Source organism: Salvia hispanica, chromosome 3 (genome assembly GCF_029641045.1).
Source record: "Salvia hispanica isolate PSC_SH4W2 chromosome 3, Shi_PSC_v1, whole genome shotgun sequence".
In the NCBI taxonomy this organism is placed as follows: Eukaryota; Viridiplantae; Streptophyta; class Magnoliopsida; order Lamiales; family Lamiaceae; genus Salvia; species Salvia hispanica.
Genome location: NC_142694.1, coordinates 64,417,232 through 64,443,254, shown reverse-complemented (window position 1 = coordinate 64,443,254; position 26,023 = coordinate 64,417,232). Strand labels below are relative to the sequence as shown.

Below are 26,023 nucleotides of genomic sequence, written 5' to 3'. Positions count from 1 at the left end.
CACAGTAAGGAATATCAAGCTTCCTGAGTCCAGCGAATCCACTAGATCACGGGGTCTAGGAACTCACGGAACGTTGAAAGATCTCGGTCGTCGGACACACAGAATATCTCTTCAAAACCCTCAACCACGTATACTAAAATTAGCACAGGGAAGTAGGGATCGATCCCACGAGGACAGATGCGAAAATAAGCATTTAAAGGGCTTTGAGGTGGTATGGCTGCTGCCACGCAATTTGGGTTGAGGAAATTAAACTAGACTTGGTGTTGAAATTTGCTATGCTAACAACTAGATCTAGGCAGAAACAGGAAAAATGCATATAAACCGGAACAAGCGAGACAATTACCAGATCTAAGAAAACTATTCCCTAAATTACCTAGACCTGGGAAAACAACTAAAGGTGGGGACCATTTCCTGTAAAAAAAAAAAAAAGAGTACGGTTAAAAAGCTGCAAAGTAACTAACTAAAGGACTAACTAACAGCGACATCATCTTCTCCAACATTTGGCATGAAACAATCAGAAAAACAGAGAGAGGACGTAAATCGAAACAAATCAGACTAAATTAAAAGCAATAAAGACGAAGAACAGTTAAAACTAAGGTAGATCTACGGCTACTAGACGAAGCAACACGAAAACGAAACAGAAAATCAAAACCCATGCACAACTCAGTTTCCCCTGTTCAGATCCACACTTCGGATGCTAAATCCACTCCGGATCCAAGCATCCGAAACAACCTCCGTTCAAATTCATCTCCATAACTACAGATTCTCCGATTCACCACAGATTAACAACTACAACCATAGATCAAGTATATAAACAGTGAAACAACAGAAATAACCATCAACCTTCGAAATAAAACTCCTCAGAACATAAAATCAACGTAGATCAACACTAATCAACACCATCATAACATAAAATAAACTTCATAGAATAACGATAAGTAGCTACGAGCAGTCGACTTCCAAACGGTGAAGTTCGACGGAAATCAAAACGCAAACTGAAAGGTAACGATTGTATCTTCGCCCTCCGTGAGGACGGTGTTGCAACAGAATTTTTCCGAAGATAAAACCTCTAACTACCCCAGAATCCCCATTTTCCCAAGTGTGTGAGTGTGTGTGTGAGCTGAGAGCTTAGAATCATCTCTATTTCGTGTGCCGCATGCTCCTCTTTATATAGGCGTGGAAGTGGGTCCCAGGGGCTCTTCCGTGTGAATAGTCTTCTTTACCCTCAGCTTTGGACTTCCTTCGTCTAGCCCTTTTTCTCTTTAATTCTGCCCACTTACCTTCGCTTTCCTTCGCTAGTCCACTGCCTTCAGCTCTTCCTGGACCTAGCGATTTCCTTCACACACCTGGCTTAAAAATTGTGTTAGACCCAGTAAAAAAAGGTGATTTTTCACCACATAACCGATGCATGAAACTAGTCTTATCAATAGGCAATCAACTCGGCATATGATTCCAAGCAATCTGCGATACGAAATTAGAGATAATCAAGCAATTTGTGATACATAAGCAAGCAAGTCTGTCACGTAGCAGGTTAAGATTGAATCTGCTCCTTAATCTAAGGGTCCTCATTGGCGGTATGTTGTCATTTTAAATATGGTTGTCATTTTTATACAATCATACGTACATTTATTGTTACCTTTGTTAATCCATTTGTTTCATAACATACGTCACACTTCTTTTTTGCACTCGTTTTGGGAAAAATAATAATAAATATTCCCTCTGTCCCACATAATTTTACCCAGTATTCCATTTTAGTCCGTCCCACATAATTTTACCCATTTCACTTTTACCATTTTTGGTAGTGGACACCATATTCCACTAACTCATTCCTACTCACATTTTATTATAAAGCCAATACTTTAAAAGTAAGACCCACATTCCACCAACTTTTTCACCTCACTTTCTATTACATTTCTTAAAACCCGTGCCAAGTCAAACTGTATAAAATTATGTGGGACGAAGGGAGTAGTAGTTAAAATGGAGAGAGAATAAAGTAGATAATTATTCCCTTTTTGCTTTCACTCTTCATTTTAATTACAAGAATTATATAAAATTATATACTCCCTCCGTCCCATAAAAGTTGAGACAAAACTTTTGGGCACGGAGATTAAGAATTTATATTAAATAAATAGGAGATATGAAAAAAGTAGGAAAGATAAGAGAGAGTAAAGTAAATAATGGAATAAAGAAAGAGTGATTAGATGTTTTTGTCTTTTGTTAAAAAAGGAAATGACTCAACTTTGTTGGGACGGACTAAAAAGGAATACGACTCAACTTTTATGGGACGGAGGGAGTACATGATATTATCTAAATATGATAAGTGGGGTCATCTTCTAATGCTTATAACACCATAATCCAAAACTAAGACTAAATCTACACCCTTAGATTTTGAAATGAGTGGATGGGATTAAAGCTCACAAATTTCAATAAATAGTAGACAAAACATCAACAAAAGGGTAATATCGTCATTATGTTATCATATGATAATATTCGTGGGTGTTTTTTTATATCAACATTGTGTATTACAAATATCAACAATGTGACATGAAAATATCAACACAAGGACAAGAAAATATCCACACATTTTTATTGATATTTTACCTACACAATATTGAGAAAATGTATACACTATGTTGAGATTTTTTTTGCGATTTATTAATAAAATCTTCTTATCAACATGCACGAAAATTGAAATATAATTTATCAAATTTCATCACTTGAACATCGTCGGAACATATGCAATTGGTATCTCGTTGGAATCCTTATAAAATTATCTTTAATTTGATATATTTTTTGTGAAAAAATAATTTAAATCGAGAGTGTTACGTTAATTTAAAGTTTTGAGATGATTTTCATGAGAGAGAATTGACATTAATACCCTTGAAGTTTATTTAATAATTTTTTTAATTTAAAATCTAATCCGTATGGAATTATTTCAATCACTAGATCTTCTAATCTAATGGCTAAGATTTGGTTTTAATCCGTGATTGCTAATTAGTTAGCAATTGATCACTCCATATGATAATATGATAAATATATGTAGTAATCATCTTAACAAAATGCATTGTGTATTTTTTTACTATTATCTACATATATGAGCATATTATATTTTTGTATAAAAATTAAAAAAATAGTACATGTAAACTTTAAATGTTAAATTTAAATTTATAAAATATTAATGAATTTAGGTTAATAATGCATTCTATGGGTTTAAAGGAAAAATTAAATGACTAAATCTAATCAACGTATTTATTTTGTTTTTTTACAGATCTAACGTAGCTGAGATTATGCATATCGACATTCAGCTCATTCCAATAATAAATGAGCAAAAATAGGATAAAATATAAAAACGAGAAAAATAGAGATAATTGCTTAAAAAATCAAGAAAAATTATGATAAAATATAAAAAACAAGAAAAATAGAGACAATACTTAAAAATCAAGAATCTAAGGCTCTTGATATCAAATGATGTGAACCTTCGTGAAGTGATCCATGATGTTGTTTTTTCAATACTTGTAAGTGTGATCTAAACCAACAAAAGGTTCCCATTGGGAACACGGAATCACATAACTTGGATTTTCCCTAGCATCAAAGATGCTCAACACAGGAGACTATGCACCTTTGATAGACAAGATGACGACAATCACTAATTGGTCGATTGAAATTTATTTCACAAATAATAAAAATAATGATTGTTAATTAAACTGTTCTTTGAAAAGATGTTAATTAATTAGTGGATAATTATATTTTAAGCGTGAGAAATAATTAAAGTAAAGAGGTAGTCTGAAATACTTGTAATTTTGAATTTGGACGGACAATCAATATTAATTTACTATAGTGATTGATAATAATATTGTGCTTGAAGATGAATAGACGGGAGACAGAAGCTACAAGGCCTCTAGAGCATAATGAGATTGATTTTCTTTCTTTATAATATGATTTTGTCTTTTCTCTATTTAAGACCTAGACAAATTTTGATAAGCTTACCACAAACTAACATCAAAATTAAAGTTTGGAAAACAATCAGAAGATTCGTAGTCGAGTTTAGGTATAACTCTATCAGTGGGAATTCAAGTTCTAGAATTTTATATTATTTATAATTCTAAGCATGCACCATTTATTTATACAAATATAATTACTCTAATTAATGACCTAACTAGATCATGACTGTTTACTTGTTTGAATGACCTAAGTACTCCCTCTTGTTTATGAATTTTGGAGAAAGATCCACTCTTGTCTTGCATTGTCCATATCACCATATGATTACTTCTTCTTTAATTCTCAACTATTTAAAAAGACTCAGAGAAAAGGGGAAATACTTTAATATTCCCAGATAATGAAACAAATTGATAAGCCAGGTGTATACATTTCACCACTAACACAAAATCTATTCCTTAATATGATAAGCATTAGATGTACACATGCAATGATTAAAATCAACATGTTATTAGTTGATATCCATGATGCCTAGTTATCTCCTAAGCATCAAATATAGATAGAAGAAGAGAGATATACATACTATATAATGAAAAATTGAATGAAGGGAGATTTATTTGAATAAATTAATAAATATTGAAAGAGAGAGATGTGATCAGTGATCATGCTGAATCTGGTCAATCTGTGGAGCGGCGACCTCCAAATCCCATCTCTTATCTGCATCCTCTATGCAGCAGGATATCCCTATCTGCAACATCTTCTCCATTTGGTTAGCGCTGCCGACAGCTTCCATGTCCTTGTCAATAACAAGAGAAAATTCTTGGCCGGCAATGCCATTGACCCAAGCTGCTATGTCTGTTGTGGTGCCGTTGGGGAGGCATCTTCCGGTGAGGATCTCGAGTATGAGGAGTCCGAGGCACCAGACGTCAGTTTTCTTGGAAATGCAATGGTGGTGAGCGTAGTCGGGGGATTTGTAAGCGAGGAGGAGGTTGTGGACGTAGGCGGAGTTGACGACAGGGTGGAGAGCGTAGTCCATGAGGAGTGGGTTGTATTCATTGTCCAAGAGGACGTTCGACGATTTTAGGTGGCCATGAGCTACTGTTAGGGTTGGAACCTCATTTTGGAGATACATCAGCCCCTTTGTCACCCCCTTTATGATTTTCAGCCTCGTACCCCACCTCACCACACCCGCTTGTTTTCCTGCATGTACATTCATTCATTCATTTCATTATACTATGACAAATACTACTACCACTACTACTACTACTACCATGCAGAAGGGCGGCCAAGTTGCCATTTTTGGCAAAGTCGAATACCAAGAGCTTCTCGTCCTTGCGAAACAAATAGGCGACGAGGGGCAGTAGGTTAGGGTGGCTGAGTCTCCCCAGCCTCCTCATGTGCTCATGGAATTCCTCCCTATCAATGCTGTTCATATGCTTGAATCTTTTCACCACCACAGCCTCCCCGTCCACCAGCAATGCCTTGTACGATGCCCCCAAGTTCCCGCTTCCCAGGACCTCAGCTGACGCCCTCAGTAGCTCCTGCAACTCAAACTTTTGCCTCCTCTCATCCACGAACGACAACTTCACGGGTTTTTGCCCATCCTTTTCGACGTCCACAATGAGCTTGTCCTCCCCGCGCTTGTTAAATCTTGAGAGAAGTAGGATGAGGAGGAGAAGGAGCAAAATCCCGAGCAAGATAGAGATTATGATGAATGAGATGGGAGTTGTTTTGGAAGATGATGGGAACAAACAAGCGTTGGAGAGAGGGGGCCCGCACAGTGCTTTATTAGATGCGAATGAGGATGGATCCATGTCTCTGAGAGCGAAGGGGACGGGGCCCTCCAATTGGTTGTTGGAGAGGTTGATGTGCTTTAGATTTACGGAGGTGATCAAAGGGATATTGCCGGTGAAGTGGTTGTTGTGGAGGTCCAACTCGATGAGCTTAGGAGATTCGAGGGAAGTGGGAATGGGCCCAGTGAAGTTGTTGTTCGCCAAATGGATTTTCTTGAGAGAGAACATGCCCTTGAAGGCATCAGGCGCAATGTCACCGGAGAAATGGTTGTCGGATAAATACAAGGCCTTGATAGAGCCGACTTTCTTCCAATCGGGCATGGCACCCTCGAACGTGTTCCCCATCAGGCTCACGGCGCGCATGAAACGCAACGGGGACAATGCATCCAAGTCTATGTAGCCCTTCAGGTTCATCCTCTCCAGCTGTAGGCCCCACACGTAGTTATTGTAGCAGAGCACACCAACCCACTTCCCGCTGCATGCTGGGCTGCTCGGATTCCAGTTCCACAGAGCCCCCTCGCTGTTCATCAGTGATGACTTAAACTTGAGGAGAGCCTTTTCCTCAACCTCCGCGGAGCATGAATAAACCATAAAATGTACAAGGATGATTACAAATATATTACAAAATTTGTAATCAATTGAATGAAGAAGATGTTGATCATGTCTCAACATAATTAATCCCTCAATATTCACAAAATCCAATCAATGTCTATAATTTTTTCTTTTTTCTTCTCTCTACTTTTCCTTTTCCAGTAATTTTCTTAGGTTGGGGAACATGAGATTCGGGCAAGGAACAAGGTAGTGGGTGACCATGCTTTGTTTCGATTAGACTAAGAAATTAACGTCTTTTTAGGAGACCATTTCCTCACACACAAAGGCGGATCCAAAAAAACTTTGATAGTGAAGTTGAAAATAGTAAAAAAATAATACTCCTCCTGTAATATCCTAAACCTTATAATTTTAGAAGTTAGAATTAGAAATTAGAAATTAGATGTTAGTGAGTGATTTTATATCTATATGCTTTTGTTAGAAATCAAAGAAATAGAGATAGAAAGAATTAGAAAGGAAAAAGAGAAAATAAGATAAAGAAAAAGAAGAAAGAAAAAGGAAAATAGTTGAGGTGGAAGGGAAGTGATACGTGTTTGTTGGTGGAAAAGGGGAAAAGGAAAAGAAAGTTAAGAATCAGAAAATAGAATTGTTATCTTTTCCTCACCTTCTCTCTCTTTACGTTACTCCCCCCTTCACTGTAAGAATTGCACAGCTCTCATACTCCCTCTGTTCAGCCACCACGCCTCCACCGTGACAGCTTCGACCACTCCACCGTGAAACATGTAGTATCCATCACCAATCCAAGCTCTCAATTTCCTCCTAGTTTTTCTCTATTTTAGAGCTGAGGTTGCAAACCCATCTCCATTTAGCTTAGCAAATTAGTTGAAATTAGAGGTTAGACTCCTCCATAACCTCCTTAATCTTGTTTCTAAGCATAGTAGTGATGTTAATTTGATGTGATTCTTGTTGTTGGAGTCGAAATTAGGGTTCTTGAATTTGGGGATTTTGTTGCTTTGATGCTTTTGTGTAAATTGGCCATGCAATTATGCAATTGGAAGTATGTTATGACATTTAAGCATGAAAGTGATAGAAAAATCTGAGTTTGAGGGTAGTATGTGACCTTAAACTCTTGATAGTGATTTTAATGTTACTTTCTTAATGGTTTTGATATTGTATAAAGTTGGGGCTGCCTTGTGGTGAAGTTTGATGTTGATTTCTATTACATATTCAAGCTGGAAATTTTTAAAAATGATTTGGTAAAAGAGGTTTAGTTGTTGGTTGATATCAAAAGACTTTTGTTATGAGTTTAACTTCAAAATGTCAAATTTTTTAGTTTAATGTTAAAATAAAGTTGTTGTCCCATATTTTGAAAATTAATTAGGTTTGGTTTATGGAGGAAAATGAAATTTTGAGGTTTATAATTTTGGGACAGCTGGGTATAGCCCTCTTTTTCTGGAGTTAATGAATTACTTTGCTTCTTTTTGCTATAAATGAAGTTAGAAATCTTGTAACTTGCATACATATTATATTTGGCTTATTTTGTGATAAAGGGAAGAGTATGGAAAGTAAAATAGAAAGATGTGATGATTTGGCTTTATTTGTGTTTATTTATAAACTGTGTATGTGATTGTTTGAAAAATTAGGTGAACCGAGTGCAAGCACAAGCGATAGGAGAAAGGGGCACATCCATGGTTGACTAAACAAGTAATAGAGTTTTTGTGACGTGTACAGGTAGTATACGCGGGTTCTAGAGTTTAATCTCTTTAACTTCGAGACATATTGCTACATTTTTATATGTTTTATCTGCTTGCGCAATAGAGATTAAATATGGTTGTGTGAATGGTATAACTCAATGACATAAATGAGATATGGAAAGGTAAGATGTGAGAATTATGTTTTAAAATTGTGAATTGGTGTGATATATGATATGCAAAGTGATTTAAGTAGTTATATGTGTTGAATAATGTGAAAGTTCATATGAAATAGTTGTGTTATGCCCCATTGCTTGAGTGAATCACATGGTATAGTTTGCATGCCATAGGAAAGCAGTACTGCACACATGTTTGATCATTCGTCTTCCGGATAACCGAAGTGATGTAACATATGATATGTTGATAGTTGATATGAGCCCTATACGGGTAATATGTGACAGATGCCTTATGACAGGCTATACGAAATATATACAACATCTGATAGTATCTCACCCAGATGTATACATGACAGAGGCCCTCATCGGGCTACTTATAGTGTCTGCGTACCCGTGTCCATCGCTAAGCATAATTGGGGCTGATATGTGATATGAATGTGATATCTGATTGAGAATTGATGTTTCGTGCCTTGGATAGCTAAATAGTTTTCCTAAAGCATATTGTTGATTAATTAAAGGAATTGATAGTTGTATGATATATGTTACTTCGTGCCATATGGTTTTGATTGATAGTGAAGGGACTGGCAGCGGAAGCGCATAAATCAATTACATGATAATTCTGATCTATTTAGCAGATTATTTAGACAAATTCTATTCGCGTAATTATCACATGTATCATGCACATAACTCAAATAAAAACATGCTTTAAATTAATTGAAACCTAAAACATGTTTTTCTAGGGTTTAGCCATTATACCTTGATGATTCTCCAAAGAATCAAAGATGGCTAGCGCCTTCTCCACGTGAAGATCTTTAGTACAAAACCACGGATCTTCTGTCTGGTTCCCGGACTGTGAACTGATATCAGGGTGGGCTGATCTCACCAGTGTACTAGGACTTAAATAAAGAAGACGGAAATCCTTTCCCTCGGAGGAGAGAAAATCGCCCCTTGTCTATGTAGAGAGGGGGGGCGAACATTTTTGAAGAAAAATAAGTGTATTTTCTGTCTCCTTTATTCTCCTATTTATAATAAGTCACATATTGGGCCCAGACAGGGATCTATGGAAGGCTTTGGATATGGGCTCCTCCAATTAGCTTTTTACTAATTAAATTAAACCCAGTTTAATATAAGCTTATAATTGGAATATTACGAGTAGCCACTAAAGAAGTAATATTGCATTCCCCATCCAAATCCGAAATTATAAGTACTTCGGGTTTCCATTATTTAATATTTATTTCCCGCGCTTAAGATAGAAACATCCATTAATTAATTATTGTCTACTATGGACTTAATTAATTAATATCTTATTTATTCCAAGAGAGGACTCAGTAAGAAAATCTTATTTACTAGCTAGGTTCCGAATAATAAAACCTTATTTCAAGCATCTCTTGAGGATGTTATCAAACGAGACTCACCTCGTGCACGATTCAACATAATAACAATTCTAGCACCGCTAGATATTAATCACCACTACCCAATATACCAGGCTTATTGGGTTGCGAAAAACCCGCACCATTTGGTAAGTCAAAGTAGTGCATAATCAATACCATATTCTCAATGCTAACGTACATTGATTAAGAAATAACAATTTACAAGATCTCGTCTTTCAGTAGATAGCATAAAGACTGTCTCGCTGTTAGATCCATTCAGTGCTATACCACACCAATGTGATCTTATTTCGGTAAGGTTTAGGAATAATCGGACTGACATTGCAACCTTTCACGATAGGTAGTCTAAGCCTATCTAGGTTGTGAAATTCTTCTTTTTCTTTGTTTAGAACTGACCGTGTTACCTTAAAGTGAACGACGCCCACAACCGGTCTACTAAAACAAAGACTTAGACTTTGTTAAGTTACTTATACATTTAAACATGTAATAAACATCCATTAAATGTAAAACATAACAAAATTATGACAAAAATTATCTGTTTATTCCTTTGGAAAATAAAATAAGAGTTTTAACTGTATTCAATCACTCGAAAGGTAATTTCTAGTATACAAACTCTAACAATCTCCCACTTATACTCAAAACAGCTTTGGAGTATACAAAAAAAAATGTGCACTACGTCTAATTCTCCCACTTATACTGAAAGCGAGTTGAGGTCTCGAGCGAGTCAAACTCCCATTCCTTCTACATGGCTCTCGAACGGTTTGACCGCCAATGCCTTTGTAAAGGGATCTGCCAGGTTGTTCTCTAACGCAATCTTGACCACTTGTATGTCTCCTCTCTGCACTATATCTCTAATGATATGATACTTTCTCTCTATGTGTTTGCTCGCTTTGTGAGTTCTTGGTTCCTTCGAATTTGCCACAGCACAAGAATTGTCACAATAAATGGTGATGCTCTTGGGCATATTCGTAACCACACCTAAGTCCATAAGAAAGTTCTGGAGCCATACAACCTCCTTTGCATCATCCGAAGCGGCCACATATTCAGCTTCCATGGTAGAGTCTGCAATGCATTTCTGTTTTACACTCTTCCAATTTACGGCTCCACCTCCTAAGGTAAACACATAACCAGAAGTAGATTTCCTCGAGTCTTGATCAGCTTGAAAGTCTGAATCAGTATATCCCAAAGGACAGAGCTCGCCCGCTTTGTAAACTTGAACATAGTCCTTAGTCCGTTTAAGGTACTTGAGTATGTTCTTTACTGCAGTCCAATGTCCTTGGCCCGGATTTGACTGATATCTTACTACCATGCCAACAACAAAGCAAATATCAGGCCTTGTACAAAGCATAGCATACATGAGACTACCAACTACCGAAGCGTATGGTATCCTTCTCATCTCTTCTATCTCAGATGCTGTCTTAGGACACATCTCTTGAGATAAATGGATGCCATGTCTAAAAGGTAAGAAACCTTTCTTGGCATCTTGCATGCTAAAACGACTAAGTACAGTGTCGATGTAGGGTTCTTGAGATAAGCACAACATCCATTTCTCACAGTCCCGTAGGACCTTGTGAAGGGGTTGGCAGCGGAAGCGCATTCACAAATCAATTACATAATAATCAGATCTATTTAGCGGATTATTTAGACAAATTCTATTCTCGTAATTATCTCACGTATCATGCTGATAACTCAAATAATAACATGCTTTAAATTAATAGAAACCTAAAACATGATGTTCTAAGGTTCAGCCATTATACCTTGATGATTCTCCAAAGAATCGAAGATGGCTAGCGCCTTCTCCTCGTGAAGATTTTCAGTACCAAACCACGGATCTTCTGACTGGTTCCCGGACTGTGAACTGATATCAGGGTGGGCTGATCTCACCAGCGCACTAGGACTTAAATAGAGAAGACAGAAATCCTTTCCCTCGGAGGAGAGAAAATTTCGACTACTACTAGGAGTAGGGGCCGAAAATTTTGAGAAAATAATTAGTGTATTTTCTGTCTCCTTTATTCTCCTATTTATAATAAGTCACATATTGGGCCCAGACAGGGATCTATGGAAGGCTTTGGATATGGGCTCCTCTAATTAGCTTTTTACTAATTAAATTAAACCCAATTTAATATAAGCTTAAAATTGGAATATTACGAGCAGCCACTACAGAAGTAATACTGCACTCCCCATCCAAATCCGAAATTATAAGTACTTCGGGTTTCCAATAAATTATATTTATTTCCCGCGCTTAAGATAGAAACACCCATTAATTAATTATTGCCTGCTATGGACTTAATTAATTAATATCTTATTTATTCCAAGAGAGGACTCAGCAAGAAACTCTTATTTATTATTCATAGAGTAATTAAACTCCAACTAGCTAGGTTCCGAATAATAAAACCTTATTTCAAGCTTCTCTTGAGGATGTTATCAAACGAGACTCACCTCGCGCACGATTCAACATAATAGCAATCCTAGCACCGCTAGATATTAATCAACACTACCCAATATACCAGGCTTATTGGGTTGCGAAAAACCCGCACCATTTGGTAAGTCAAAGTAGTGCATAATCAATACCGTATGCTCAATGCTAACGTACATTGATTGAGAAATAATTTACGAGACCTCGTCTTTCAGTAGATAGCATAAAGACTGTCTCGCTGTTAGATCCATTCAGTGCTATACCACACCAACGTCATCTTATTTCAGTAAGGCTTAGAAATAATCGGACTGACATTGCAACCTTTCACGATAGGTAGTCTAAGCCTATCTAGGTTGTGAAATCATTCTTTTTCTTTGTTTAGAACTGACCGTGTTACCTTAAAGTGGACGACGCCCACAACCGGTCTACTAAAACAAAGACTTAGACTTTGTTAAATTACTTATACATTTAAATATGCAATAAACATCCATTAAATGTAAAATATAACAACATTATGACAAAAATAATCTGTTTATTCATTTGGAAAATAAAATGAGAGTTTTAACAGTATTCAATCACTCGAAAGGTGATTTCTAGTATACAAACTCTAACAATCTCCCACTTATACTCAAAACAGCTTTCGAGTATACAAAAAAAATGTGCACTACGTCTAATTCTCCCACTTATACTGAAAGCGAGTTGAGGTCTCGAGCGAGTCAAACTCCCATTCCTTCTACATGGCTCTCGAACGGTTTGACCGCCAATGCCTTTGTAAAGGGATCTGCCAGGTTGTTCTCTAACGCAATCTTGACCACTTGTATGTCTCCTCTCTGCACTATATCTCTAATGATATGATACTTCCTCTCTATGTGTTTGCTCGCTTTGTGAGTTCTTGGTTCCTTCGAATTTGCCACAGCACAAGAATTGTCACAATAAATGGTGATGCTCTTGGGCATATTCGTAACCACACCTAAGTCCATAAGAAAGTTCTGGAGCCATACAACCTCCTTTGCATCATCCGAAGCGGCCACATATTCAGCTTCCATGGCAGAGTCTGCAATGCATTTCTGTTTTACACTCTTCCAATTTACGGCTCCACCTCCTAAGATAAACACATAACCAGAAGTAGATTTCCTCGAGTCTTGATCAGCTTGAAAGTCTGAATCAGTATATCCCAAAGGACAGAGCTCGCCCGCTTTGTAAACTTGAACATAGTCCTTAGTCCGTTTAAGGTACTTGAGTATGTTCTTTACTGCAGTCCAATGTCCTTGGCCCGGATTTGACTGATATCTTGCTACCATGCCAACAACAAAGCAAATATCAGGTCTTGTACAAAGCATAGCATACATGAGACTACCAACTGCCGAAGCGTATGGTATCCTTCTCATCTCTGCTATCTCAGATGCTGTCTTGGGACATATCTCTTGAGATAAATGGCTGCCATGTCTAAAAGGTAAGAAACCTTTCTTGGCATCTTGCATGCTAAAACGACTAAGTACAGTTTCGATGTAGGGTTCTTGGGATAAGCACAACGTCCTTTTCTCACGATCCCTAAGGACCTTGATACCTAGGATGTGACCCGCATCTCCCATATCCTTCATCTCGAACTGGTTAGACAACCAAGTTCGTACTGATGACAACATCTTTTTATTGTTTCCAATTAGAAGAATGTCATCTACATATAAAACTAAGAACACCACATTCCCTTTTTTCTACCTTCTTGTACACGCAGCTTTCGTTAGGGCATTTCTCGAATCCAAACTTATGAACAGTTTGGTCGAAGCACTGATTCCATGATCTAGATGCTTGCTTGAGACCATAAATGGCCTTCTTAAGCTTCCAAACCATGTGCTCTTTGCCCTTGACGGCATAACCCTCGGGTTGTTCCATGTAGATGGTCTCCTCAAGACTACCGTTCAAGAACGCAGTCTTAACGTCCATCTGCCACACATCCCAATCCATGTAAGCTGCTATAGACAACAGTATCCGGATCGATTTGAGCATGGCCACTAGGGAGAAGGTCTCGTCGTAATCGACACCTTCCTTTTGGGTATACCCCTTAGCCACTAGTCTCGCCTTAATGACTTTAACTCGTCCATCGGGTCCACGTTTACGTTTGTATATCCATTTACTCCCAATGGCAGTACAGCCTTCGGGTAGGACAGATAAATCGTAGACCTCTTTTTTCTATCATAGATTGTAGTTCCGAATCCATTGCACTAACCCATTGGCAATGATCGACATCAGCCTGCGCCTCTGCAAAATTCCAGGGATCTAGTACATTGCTGTCCGAGGAGTGATCCATAGATTCTCCCAAACCAATGTACCTTTCGGGCTCATGAGAGACCCTCCTACTGCGGCGCGACACTACAACATTAGGTGTAGACGTTGAAGGTTCGGGAATTGGTTGTACTATAGGTACTTGTTCTTGGTTAATGGAACTTGTGACTAAAGTGAGCTCTTTAAGAGCCACCTCACTGCTGGGTTTATGATTCATAACAAAGTCTTCCTCTAAGAATGTCGCGTGAGTACTCACTATGACTTTCTTGTCTCGGAGACTATAGAATTCATAAGCTTTCGATCCTTTGGGGTATCCTATAAACAAACATACCTCTGTCCTTGAGTCCAGCTTAGTTGGATCCTTTTTCCAAAACATGAGCTGGACACCCCCATATCTTGAGATGCTCTAGATTAGATTGCGCCCGTTCCACAACTCATATGGAGTGGCAGGAACAGATTTTGACGGTAAATTGTCTAAAATATGGCTCGCGGAAAGCAAGGCATGTCCCCAAAACGAAATAGGAAGTCGTGCATAACTCATCATCGATCGGACCATGTTCAACAAGGTCTTGTTCCCTTCTTTCAGCTACGCCATTCTGCTGAGGTGTGCCCGGCGCAGTCAGTTGGGATTCAATTTCCTCTACCGATAAGTAGTCCAAAAACTCGGCACTAAGATATTCGCCTCCGCGATCAGATCGAAGGCTTTTGATACGTTTTCCATGATGCGTCTCGGCTTAAGCCTTAAACTCCTTGAACTTGTCAAAAGCTTCAGACTTAAAGCGCATCAAATAAACATATCCAACTTTCGAGTAATCATCAATAAAAGTGATGAAATAGCGAAAGCCGCCTCTTGCCTCGGTTGACATTGGTCCACACACATCAGTATGGACGAGTTCTAGTACTTTCTTGGCCCTATTACCTTTCACCCTAAAAGTTCTCTTAGTCATCTTGCCTTCCAAGCAGGATTCACACGTGGAAAATGATTCAGTATCTAGTCCTTTAAGAAGGTCTTGATCCACGAGAGTTTGAATCCTCCTTTGGTTGGCATGACCAAGTCTAAGGTGCCATAAGTACGTTTCGTTCATTGAACTTGAAGGTTCCTTTCTTTTCTTTGAAATTTTCGATGCATTATTGAGTTCTAATTTGCGATTATTAAATTGTGTAGATATGATTTTGTACAAATTGTTTTCCATGATACCACGACAGATATAAGAACCATCTTTCTTAATAACACAACTGTCATTAAAAGAAATCGAATATCCATCAAAAACCAATTTGGAAACTGAAATTAAATTTCTTCTAAAAGAAGGTATCAACAAAACATTCTTCATAACCAAAAATCTATCACTACTAAAACGCAAATAAACGTCTCCCACTGCAACGGCCGCCACTTTAGTAGCGTCGCCCAGCTGGACTTCGATCTCTCCATCATATAGCCGTCTTGTCACCTGCATTAAGTCAGGATCAAAACAAATATGATCAGTAGCTCCAGTGTCTATAACCCAAGTATGAGATGAAGTCGAAGCCAAACATGACTCGACAACTAGAGCTTGGTGCATACCTGTAGCCTTGCCCTTTTTAGGGAAGTCTGGCTTCCAATGCCCCTTCTCTCCACACCTGAAACACTTTCATGTTTGCTTCTTTCCCGACCTCCTCTTTCTCTTTCCCTTAGCTTCCTTAGGTGCGACCTGGTTCGTCACTTTCTTCTTTCCTGCGCCAGGCGTAGGGCCAGAGTAACGATGTGACGAACTAACCATCGCAGCCTTAGCTTGGTTCATGAGATCCTCTGCCGACTGAAGTTCAGTCAACAACTCAGCCAAGGTGTAATTTCTCTTGTTCATCTCAAAGTTGAGCTTGAACTGCTGAAAGTTAGGGGGCAGACTCTGAAGGATGATAGTAACTTGGGACTCGGCATCAATGACACCTCCCAAAACCTCAATTTGTTTGAGGTGGCTCATCATCTCGAGGACATGGTCCCGCACAGATGAGCCTTCCTTCATAGTCTTGCACATGATACTTCGAAAGGCTTGAGAGTTAGCCGTTCGATTCTTAGTGCCAAAGAGATTTGTGAGATTTTGCATAATATCGGCGGCAGTTGCCATGGCGGCATGCTGATGTCTAAGAACTGTTGACATGGAGGCCAACATATAACACTTAGCCATCTCATTCGCCTTATACCACCGTCTATGCGCATCTCGCACTGCCTGTGCGGCGTTAGCCCGGCACTGGGGGCCGTGGAGTAGTGGGCACAAATTTGTACTCATCAGCCGTGAGAATGATGTCCAAATTTTGTTTCCATTCTATGTAATTTTGGCCCTCGAGTTTGTTTTCTTTAAGAATTGCAGAAAGAGGATTGAGTGACATGTTGACAATTTAGTTTGCACTGCAAAACAGAATATTTACTATTTGTCATAAACTTATGTGATGAAATTGAGTAGAATAACCATAAAACTTTTCAAAGTCTCACAACTGTAAAATTAAAATTTTGTACCCTCAAGCAGAGGTCAATACGCATTAAAATTTTAACATTTTTACTGGTCACAACACCGACGAATAGTCCAGAGACCGCAGCACGGCATGGCCGCCAAATGTTGCCTAAGCACGACCATCAGATTTAGCATTACATAATCTCGTTTCTACAACACACTCCCATAACAATGCTCATGCGTTGATAAAAAGACCAAGCTATCTCGTAAATTCAGTTTGAACTTCTGAAACTTGTAATTTCTTAGGATTATTGTCCCCACAGCATGGGTGGCGATAAAATTGGAACCTACTTTTTAGTTCATACTATTTACATATGAGACGTCCACCTATATGAACTCGCTATTTCTTAGGATTATTGTCCCCACAGCATGGGTGGCGATAAGATTAAGAAATTAGCTTCATAAGTTGTGGACCAATCGATGAAAACCATATACAAACTTAGTTCGTAATTATCGTTTAGATATTTAAGTTATGGTTTTTCATTAATTATCCTTAGCCTTAGTGCAGTTTAAAGGCTTAATTAAATTCTGTTGGTATTTAATTGACTGGATAATTAAATCTTTTATAATCTTTTAAACATCTTATTAAAGAATAATATATTAATTATTAAATTTTAATCCATATTCATGTCTTCTATAAGATTTATCTAAAATAATTAATTATTTATATCTTTGACTGACATGAATAAATAAACTTAAATTAATTCCTTATTAAGATTGGGAAGAGAATAATATATTTTATTATTTATTGAGATCCTACATATCTTATCCTTATTAGAATTCTAGATATATAAAATAATTAGGAAACTATTAAATTATTATTGTCCATATCATCTAGGAATGAAATAAATATTTTTATTTCCATAGATATAGTCAATAATCTAAATATTCCTAAAATCTAGGGAAATCTTCCCAAAATATTTTATTTTTATTAAATAATAATATTTTAATAATATCTTTTAATTTAGGAATCAAATAATCATTAAAATAATCTTTCATTGTTATCTCGTCGTACGAGGTTGGCACGCACGACGAACGACGAAAATCTACCGGCGAGCCTCTCGCCGGAACAACGATTTTGCCGACCAGCTGCCGCCGGGAGTCCACGCGACCGCGCGGCTGCTTCCTTCTCCCTCTTGGCGTTTGAACGCCAAGAACCTCGCTCCGTCGACGTCGCCGATCGCGCGGCAGAACCTCCCTCCCTACTGCAGACGATCATCCATCTCCGGCGATGAGCTCTCGGAATCCAGTAGCCATCGCACAAGGCGTCGCCGCGCTGGATTTCGCGTCGCACTGTCTGGACCCAACTAGGGTTAGGGTTAGGCTAGGGTTAGGGTTTCAGGGCGGCAGAACCGCCGCTGCTCTCGAACGAGCAGCGGCTTCCGACAGCCACCTCCGTCGAACACCGACTGATCTGGGGAGAAGGCCGAAATCGCGGTCTTCGTCGGCGGCGTGGACGAGCCCATGCTCGCATTCACGCTGCCGCATGATCGCTTCGAAACTCCCACTCGTTCGGTGCAATTGCTCGGAGATCGGCGGTTCCGGTGATCACACCGGCGGCGCGCACGAGTCCACCCTTGTCTGTGCATCGCCGGTCGATCGCCCCGTCGCTCCCACTCGCTCGACAACCCTTCATCGATCGCATGTAGCGCGATTCGTCTCGGTGCAAGCGCCGACGAATCGCACGTCTCGTGCGTTCAAAATATTTGAGTTCTTTGTTTCGATATGTTCTTGAGTCCATCATGCATAAAATATAACAACTAAAAACAAGAACATGCTTCGAAAAAAAAACGCATGCTGACAGTCCAGGTTTCCCCGCTCTTTCGAGTGTTGTGATGGTTTTCGTATGTAATTTGGAGTGTATCCAACTGGTCAGGAAGAGATTCCCGACCCAGCTGAGTCGTTGGTACGATAACCGGGACCTGGCTTCAAACAAGTTTCCTCAACCCACTTCTACTGATTAGTATAATGGAGGTAAGGGTCGATTCCCACGAGGATGGACACGTTTTGATAACTACGGTGACTTTCCTGGGTGTTTTGGTTAGCTACCACGCTTGGGTTGAGATTTTACCTAGATAGGAAATAAAGGTGGTACTCTATTGACTAGTAGGCGTGAAAATAACAGACATGTGGGAGTGTTCGTGAGAATAGGGGACAATGTGTCTCAGAGGCATATGAAAAGTAGACAGTTACTAAAAGGGGAAATTTAGACTACAAGGCATATTTGGTGGCTGGGTGGTTCTCTGACAGGTCTGGGCAGTACATCTGAAAAGTAGGGAACAAAAGCAAAAGTAACTTAAAAGTAAAGTGGTTCAAACTAAAGTTGATTTTGACGTTTTCTTATTCACCAAGTATTAACAGAATTCAGATAAACACAAACACCATGACTGAACTTCAGATTCACAAATTCAAACTCAAGATCCATCGATTTAAATGCTCAAACTTAAATTAAACGGTGAAACTGCAACTTTACTTCTACTGACTGACATGCAAGGTGGTAATCATGGCGCAGAAAAGAAACTCATGCACGAAAACTTGACTAAACATAGCTACAACTTTGAATCAACAACTCTCGATAAGAAAACACTTAGAAATTGAAAGCAATAACTAAATCTAACTTTCCTAGGCAGAATGAAGCAAACTCGAACCAAAGTGACATGCGAAATAGAAACTTCATAATGTAAATGTTGGAAAATAACAAAGTACTTCAAAAGAGCAACAACGATGAGTGTTTGCAAATAACTAACGATGAAAACAAGTAAACTTTAAACTAAGAAAGCTATTAAGATTGTTTGTGCCACTCCGGGCGATGATACTATCACACTGCTACGATAACTGGCTGGAACGGCGAACTGATGACTTCTCCGGCAAACTCTTGGACGTCAAGTGACCATGGCTGTGGCGAGGAACGAGAGGTAGGATAATGCTGAAGGACTGATCTTCTAGAGAGAATTGTACTATGTGTGTTGAGAACCGAGAACTTCTAACCGAACTCTAAGGAACCAACTCTAAGTGCGATTCGAACTCCTTCTCTCTCTCCAAGTGGCTTCTTTTATAGGGAGGCTTGCCCTTGCTTTTAGGGTAGACTTCTCCCGCGTTTTGACCTTTTTGCCCTTGTCAATGATCATCCCAGCTATCCTCCTTCTCCATCTCGAGCCTTTTCTCTGGCATGCATCCTGGTCAGTATCGCACCCTTCTGGCGCCCTTTTCACTTGCGTCACCTGAATCGTCTCCTACTGACTTGGATCCTTTAATCCTGCACACTTAAACAACTGTTATGCAGATAATACATGCATTTCACGACATACTGACCAGTAACCAAGGCTTAGAATACGACTTATCACATGCATACATGAATTTCGTGAAATTTAAATCCAAATAATCAAACCAAAGACTGGCTCTGATACCAATTGAAGGGACTGTCAGCGGAAGCGCTCATATAAATCAATTACATAATAATTCTGATCTATTTAGCAGATTATTTAGACAAATTCTATTCGCGTAATTATCCCATGTATCATGCTCATAACTCAAATAAAAACATGCTTTAAATTAATTGAAACCTAAAACATGCTTTTCTAGGGCTTAGCCATTATACCTTGATGATTCTCCAAAGAATCAAAGATGGCTAGCGCCTTCTCCACGTGAAGATCTTTAGTACAAAACCACGGATCTTCTGTCTGGTTCCCGGACTGTGAACTGATATCAGGGTGGGCTGATCTCACCAGTGTACTAGAACTTAAATAAAGAAGACAGAAATCCTTTCCCTCGGAGGAGAGAAAATCGCCCCTTGTCTATGTAGAGAGGGGGGGCGAAAATATTTGAAGAAAAATAAGTGTATTTTCTGTCTCCTTTATTCTCCTATTTATAATAAGTCACATATTGGGCCCAGACAGGGATCTATGGAAGGCTTTGGATATGGGCTCCTCCAATTAGCTTTTTACTAATTAAATTAAACCCAGTTTAATATAAGCTTATAATTGGAATATTACGAGGAGCCACTACAGAAGTAATATTGCACTCCCCATCCAAATCCGAAATTATAAGTACTTCGGGTTTCCATTATTTAATATTTACTTCCCGCGCTTAAGATAGAAACATCCATTAATTAATTATTGTCTGCTATGGACTTAATTAATTAATATCTTATTTATTCCAAGAGAGGACTCAGCAAGAAAATCTTATTTATTATTCATAGAGTAATTAAACTCCAACTAGCTAGGTTCCGAATAATAAAACCTTATTTCAAGCTTCTCTTGAGGATGTTATCAAACGAGACTCACCTCGCGCACGATTCAACATAATAGCAATCCTAGCACCCGTAGATATTAATCACCACTACCCAATATACCAGGCTTATTGGTTTGCGAAAAACCCGCACCATTTGGTAAGTCAAAGTAGTGCATAATCTATACCGTATGCTCAATGCTAACGTATATTGATTAAGAAATAACAATTTACAAGACCTCGTCTTTCAGTAGATAGCATAAAGACTGTCTCGCTGTTAGATCCATTCGGTGCTATACCACACCAATGTCATCTTATTTCAGTGAGGCTTAGAAATAATCGGACTGACATTGCAACCTTTCATGATAGGTAGTCTAAGCCTATCTAGGTTGTGAAATTCTTCTTTTTCTTTGTTTAGAACTGACCGTGTTACCTTAAAGTGAACGACGCCCACAACCGGTCTACTAAAACAAAGACTTAGACTTTGTTAAGTTACTTATACATTTAAACATGTAATAAACATCCATTAAATGTAAAACATAACAACATTATGACAAAAATAATTTTTTTATTCCTTTGGAAAATAAAATAAGAGTTTTAACAGTATTCAATCACTTGAAAGGTGATTTCTAGTATACAAACTCTAACAGATAGATGGTAAATGGTTGCATTTGAAAGTATCATCATGACTAATATATTGTGTTTGTTGTATCAAGATAGTTTGGGAGATATTATATAAAGTGTTAGCAAGCTATAATAGACTTTGAAAGGAAAATTGAACAGATATTGCGTAGAATTCCATGTTATGATTTTATATTTTGTGTAAGTGATATCGATTGAAGTCTTTCGAGATTGATTTCTGGAATGCGTTTACACTACGGGCTTGTTGAAGCTCACCCCCCCTTTCTTCTCCCTCCTGCAAAGTTTAGAAGCGAGTGATCTCGCTCGTGGGCAGCTGCATGTGTCAAGTCACTACCCTCCTTTTTGCTGGTACAGTTGGAGTTCTCACTTTGCATGCTTAGGCTAATTTTTGATTGTATATAGTTGGTTTGGAGATGTAAGGTTATGTATCCTTCTTTTGCTAATGGGATTGTAAATAATTGTTGAAGCATGTTATCGTTACTTTGTTATGTATAGTAGTAACTGGTTGTGCTAACAGGTTTAGTTACCTATATATTAGTGTTGTATGCTGAGTGTTTGCAAAAAGAAAAAAAAAGCTATACAGGTTAAATAGACAGGTTTTAGTTTATCGATCGTACCGAGATGTGACACCATTTATTTGGTTAAAGCTAACCGAGTAAGGGGTGTTACATGTTTGGTATCGGAGCCTAGGTTTAGGCGATTCTCGGGCTTTAGTTGAGTTTTAATATGTATAGAAGCATGCCACATAAGTTTGAAATGTATGTGACTTGACACTGCTGCCATTTTAATAGGATCGAGTTGTCAGGTGACGAAGCCTCTAGCCCTTTACAGGTTTCTTCCGAGTCTGAGTCTGAGGAGGTTCCTTTAGCCGATGTTGCTGCTCCTATGGCGGGGCAAGATGATATATTACGCACTATGGCGGCTGCAATGCAACAGATTGCTTGGAATGTGCCACCAAGTCAATCTTCAATTGTTAAACGGATGCATGAATATCACGCTGAGGACTTCAGAGGTAGACTAGATGATAATCCAACCAAGGCTGAGTACTGGTTGGAACAGTTAGAGCGAATATTTGGCTACATGACTTGTACACCAGATGAAAAGTTACAGGGTGCAACGACACTTTTGAAAGAAGAGGCTCACAGGTGGTGGGCCAGTGTGGCTCGTGCTACTCTCCCAGAAATGTTGACATGGGATTTCTTTCTGAATAAATTTCGTTAGTGTTATGTTGGGGAATAGTACTTAGAAGACCGGCAACAAGAATTTCTACAGTTAGTTCAAGGTAGAAGGTCTGTTCAACAGTATGAGATTGAGTTCCGACGTCTTTCGCGATATGCACCAGAGATAAATTATTCAGATGCTGATATGTGTCGGAAGTTTAGAAGAGGTCTGAGGAGTATTATCCAAGCTGGACTAGTTGGATTGGAGACATCAGATTTGACAAAGTTATCACATGCTGCCAGGAATCTTGAACAACTTAAAGTTACTGAGAAAGTTGAAGGAGGCTCTATGAATCAGGAGAAACGACCTGCAGAATCATCTCACTCGGCTTCCCGATTCTCGGGGAAGTGATTCAGAGACTTTAGAGGTAACAGGGGTTCAGCGCCTAGTCGATTCCAAGGCCAAAGACCAAGCCAAATGTCAGAATTTAGGTCAAGGCAACAAGCAACTTCAATGGCTAGTATTGGAGGATCAGACAGAGTACCAATGTGCCAACATTGTGGAAGACCTCACCATGGTGAATGTCGAAGACTGTTAGGGACATGTTTCTTATGTGGATCTAAGGATCATTACTACAGAAATTGTCCAAGGAGGCAGAATGTTCCAGAAGCTTCTGAGACTAGATCGGCTTAGGGTGCAACAAGGTCGTGGAATCGGAAGGGGTTTTGGAACAACACGAGGACACATGGCAACATCTGATCCCATACAGATGCCAGCACAGAGAGCTCCTTCACGTTCTTATGTTATGAGGACTCGCGAGGACACCGATGCTCCTGATGTTATACTTGGTACCTTTACATTATTTGATGTGCTTGTTATTGCTTTGATTGATCCCGGTTCTACTCATTCATATATTTGTGATAGACTTATAGAAGAACATAATTTGCCCTTAGAAAAGACTAAATATGATATCTTAGTTTCAAATCCCCTGGGTATGAGTGTGGTAGTGAATGAGTTTGTAGAAATTGTCCTCTAAATGTCCACGGATGTCTCTTTTTAGCCAACTTGATGGAATTACTGTTTCATGAATTTGACCTTATTTTGGGATTGGATTGCTTGTATGTTCATCGTGCTTTAGTTGATTGCTGTAAGAAGAGAATAACGTTGTATACACTAGATGATCATGAGGTGATAGTGGCTGGTAAGAGATCAGGCTATCTTGGTAATGTGATTTCTGCTACTACAGCTCATAAGCTGGTGGGAAAGGGTTGTGAGGCATATTTAGCCTATGTTCTAGATACACGAATAGAGCATCCGAAGTTAGCTGATATACCTATAGTGTCAGAATATCCTGATGTGTTTCCTAAAGAGTTACCAGGTTTGCCACCAGAACGTGAAGTTGAATTTTCTATTGAAGTTACACCAGGCACCACACCGATATTAATGGCTCCTTACAGAATGGCTCCGACAGAATTGAAAGAATTGAAAGCTCAACTTCAAGAATTACTTGATCGAGGGTTTATACGGCCAAGTGTATCACCTTGGGGAGTGCCAGTGTTGTTTGTGAAAAAGAAAGATGGATCCATGAGATTATGTATCGATTATCGATAGTTGAACAAGGTAACTGTTAAAAACAAATATCCTTTGCCTAGAATTGATGATTTATTTGATCAACTGAAGGGAGCAAGCATATTTTCGAAGATTGATCTGCGATCAGGTTGTTATCAGTTGAAGGTGAAATATGATGATGTATTTAAAATAGCTTTCAGAACTCGTTATGGCCATTATGAATTCAAGGTTATGCCATTTGGGTTGACGAATGCCCCAGCTGCTTTTATGGATTTGATGAATCGGGTTTTTCAACCATACATTGATCAGTTTGTAATTGTGTTTATTGATGACATACTTGTGTATTCTAAAACCAGGGATGATCATGAACGGCATTTGAGAACAGTCTTGTAAGTATTGAGAGATAAACAGTTGTATGCAAAGCTAAGTAATTGTGAGTTCTGGCTGACAGAAGTTGCTTTTCTGGGTCATATTATATCAGCAGAGGGAATTAGAGTGGACCCAAAGAAGATTGAAGCAGTTGTGGAATGGATGTCTCTGAAAAATATATCAGAGGTTCGTAGTTTTTAGTTTATAAAACTAATATATAAAATAGACAGGTTCATAGTTTGCAAAAAGAAAAAAAAAATGTTATACAGGTTAAATAGACAGGTTTTAGTTTATCGATCGTACCGAGATGTGACACCAATTATTTGGTTAAAACTAACCGAGTAAGGGGTGTTACACCCCCCGTACCTGAAAATTTGTCACCTATTTTGATAAGGCTAATTTCATGCATTGGTTATGGGGTAAAATTCTGTGATTTCATGGGTCTAACAAGGTTTTATAAGCCAGGTGTATAGAGAAATCGCTAGCCCCAGGAAGAAGATGAAGATTGCCGGGGAGAAGAAGCTAGCGGGAAAAATGATCGGAAAAAGGAAGAGCTACTAGACTGAGGAGCATCAAATTGGAGGGCAAAATAGGAAACACAGGAACAGTCTAGAAGCTCTATCCACCATAAATAAGAGCACGCGATCAACATGAGGAGGACGTTCCATCACTTTTCGGCTCTTAGCTTAGTTTTCCACTTCTCTACACACACTATCACAGGGAATTGGTGCGGGGGTTCACGTTTCAGTTTGATTGTGGAGCAACACCGTCTCTACGGAGGCGAAGAAACAATTATCTTTTGCTTTCCTGTTTACTTTCGTATTTTCCGAGTCCTCACTGTTCGAGGCTCGGCTCTGTTTCGTTATTGTCGTTGAATACTTCGTATTTTGCAATGGATGTCGCTGTTTTTGTTTCGTTTACCTTATCGCTGTGTTGTTGGTTTGATTTGTTGATTATTGTTGGTTGATTTGAGTTTGGAGTGGGATTGTGAGGAATTTGTTGTTGATCAATTGAATCTACGTAAACTTGTGAGGATCGGAGATAGAAATGATGTTTGATTGTTGTGGATGGCTTGGATCCGGAGTGGATTAAGCATCCCGTGGATGGATCTGCTTGTTTTCGCTTGATTTTGTTGTTTAAATTTTGCATTCTTGTTTTGCCTCGTATGGTAGTCGTAGATCTGCTTTAGTTTTACCTGTTCTTCGTTTCTATCGGTTTAATTTCGTTTACTTTGTTTCAATCTTCGTTTGCTCTGTTTTTCACTGGTTGTTTTGTGATAAAAGTTGGAGAAGATGATGTCGCTGTTAGTTAGTCCTTAGGTTAGTTATTTTTGCAGCTTT

The 26,023-nt window shown here is 38.7% G+C and overlaps 1 protein-coding gene and 1 long non-coding RNA gene across 4 annotated transcripts; one reads left to right on the top strand and one right to left on the bottom strand.

The window, feature by feature from the left end:
* Positions 1-4,462: 4,462 nt before the first annotated feature.
* On the bottom strand, positions 4,463-6,461 carry LOC125210718 (pollen receptor-like kinase 5). The gene is made up of 2 exons (XM_048110298.2): positions 5,207-6,461; positions 4,463-5,136 (listed from the first exon to the last, which is right to left on the bottom strand). The coding sequence occupies exons 1-2, from the start codon at positions 6,399-6,401 to the stop codon at positions 4,592-4,594; spliced, it is 1,740 nt and encodes a 579-aa protein (XP_047966255.1). The 5' UTR covers positions 6,402-6,461; the 3' UTR covers positions 4,463-4,591.
* A 434-nt stretch (positions 6,462-6,895) lies between these two features.
* LOC125209041 (uncharacterized) lies at positions 6,896-25,603 on the top strand. 3 transcript variants are annotated; one of them, XR_016136712.1, is made up of 4 exons: positions 6,896-7,172; positions 7,922-8,009; positions 22,376-24,869; positions 25,149-25,603. It is a non-coding gene; the product is annotated as an uncharacterized LOC125209041 (long non-coding RNA). The 3 variants fall into 3 exon arrangements; XR_016136711.1 differs by lacking the exon at positions 22,376-24,869; XR_007174289.2 differs by lacking the exons at positions 22,376-24,869; positions 25,149-25,603 and having other exon boundaries at positions 7,922-8,224.
* Positions 25,604-26,023: the final 420 nt, after the last annotated feature.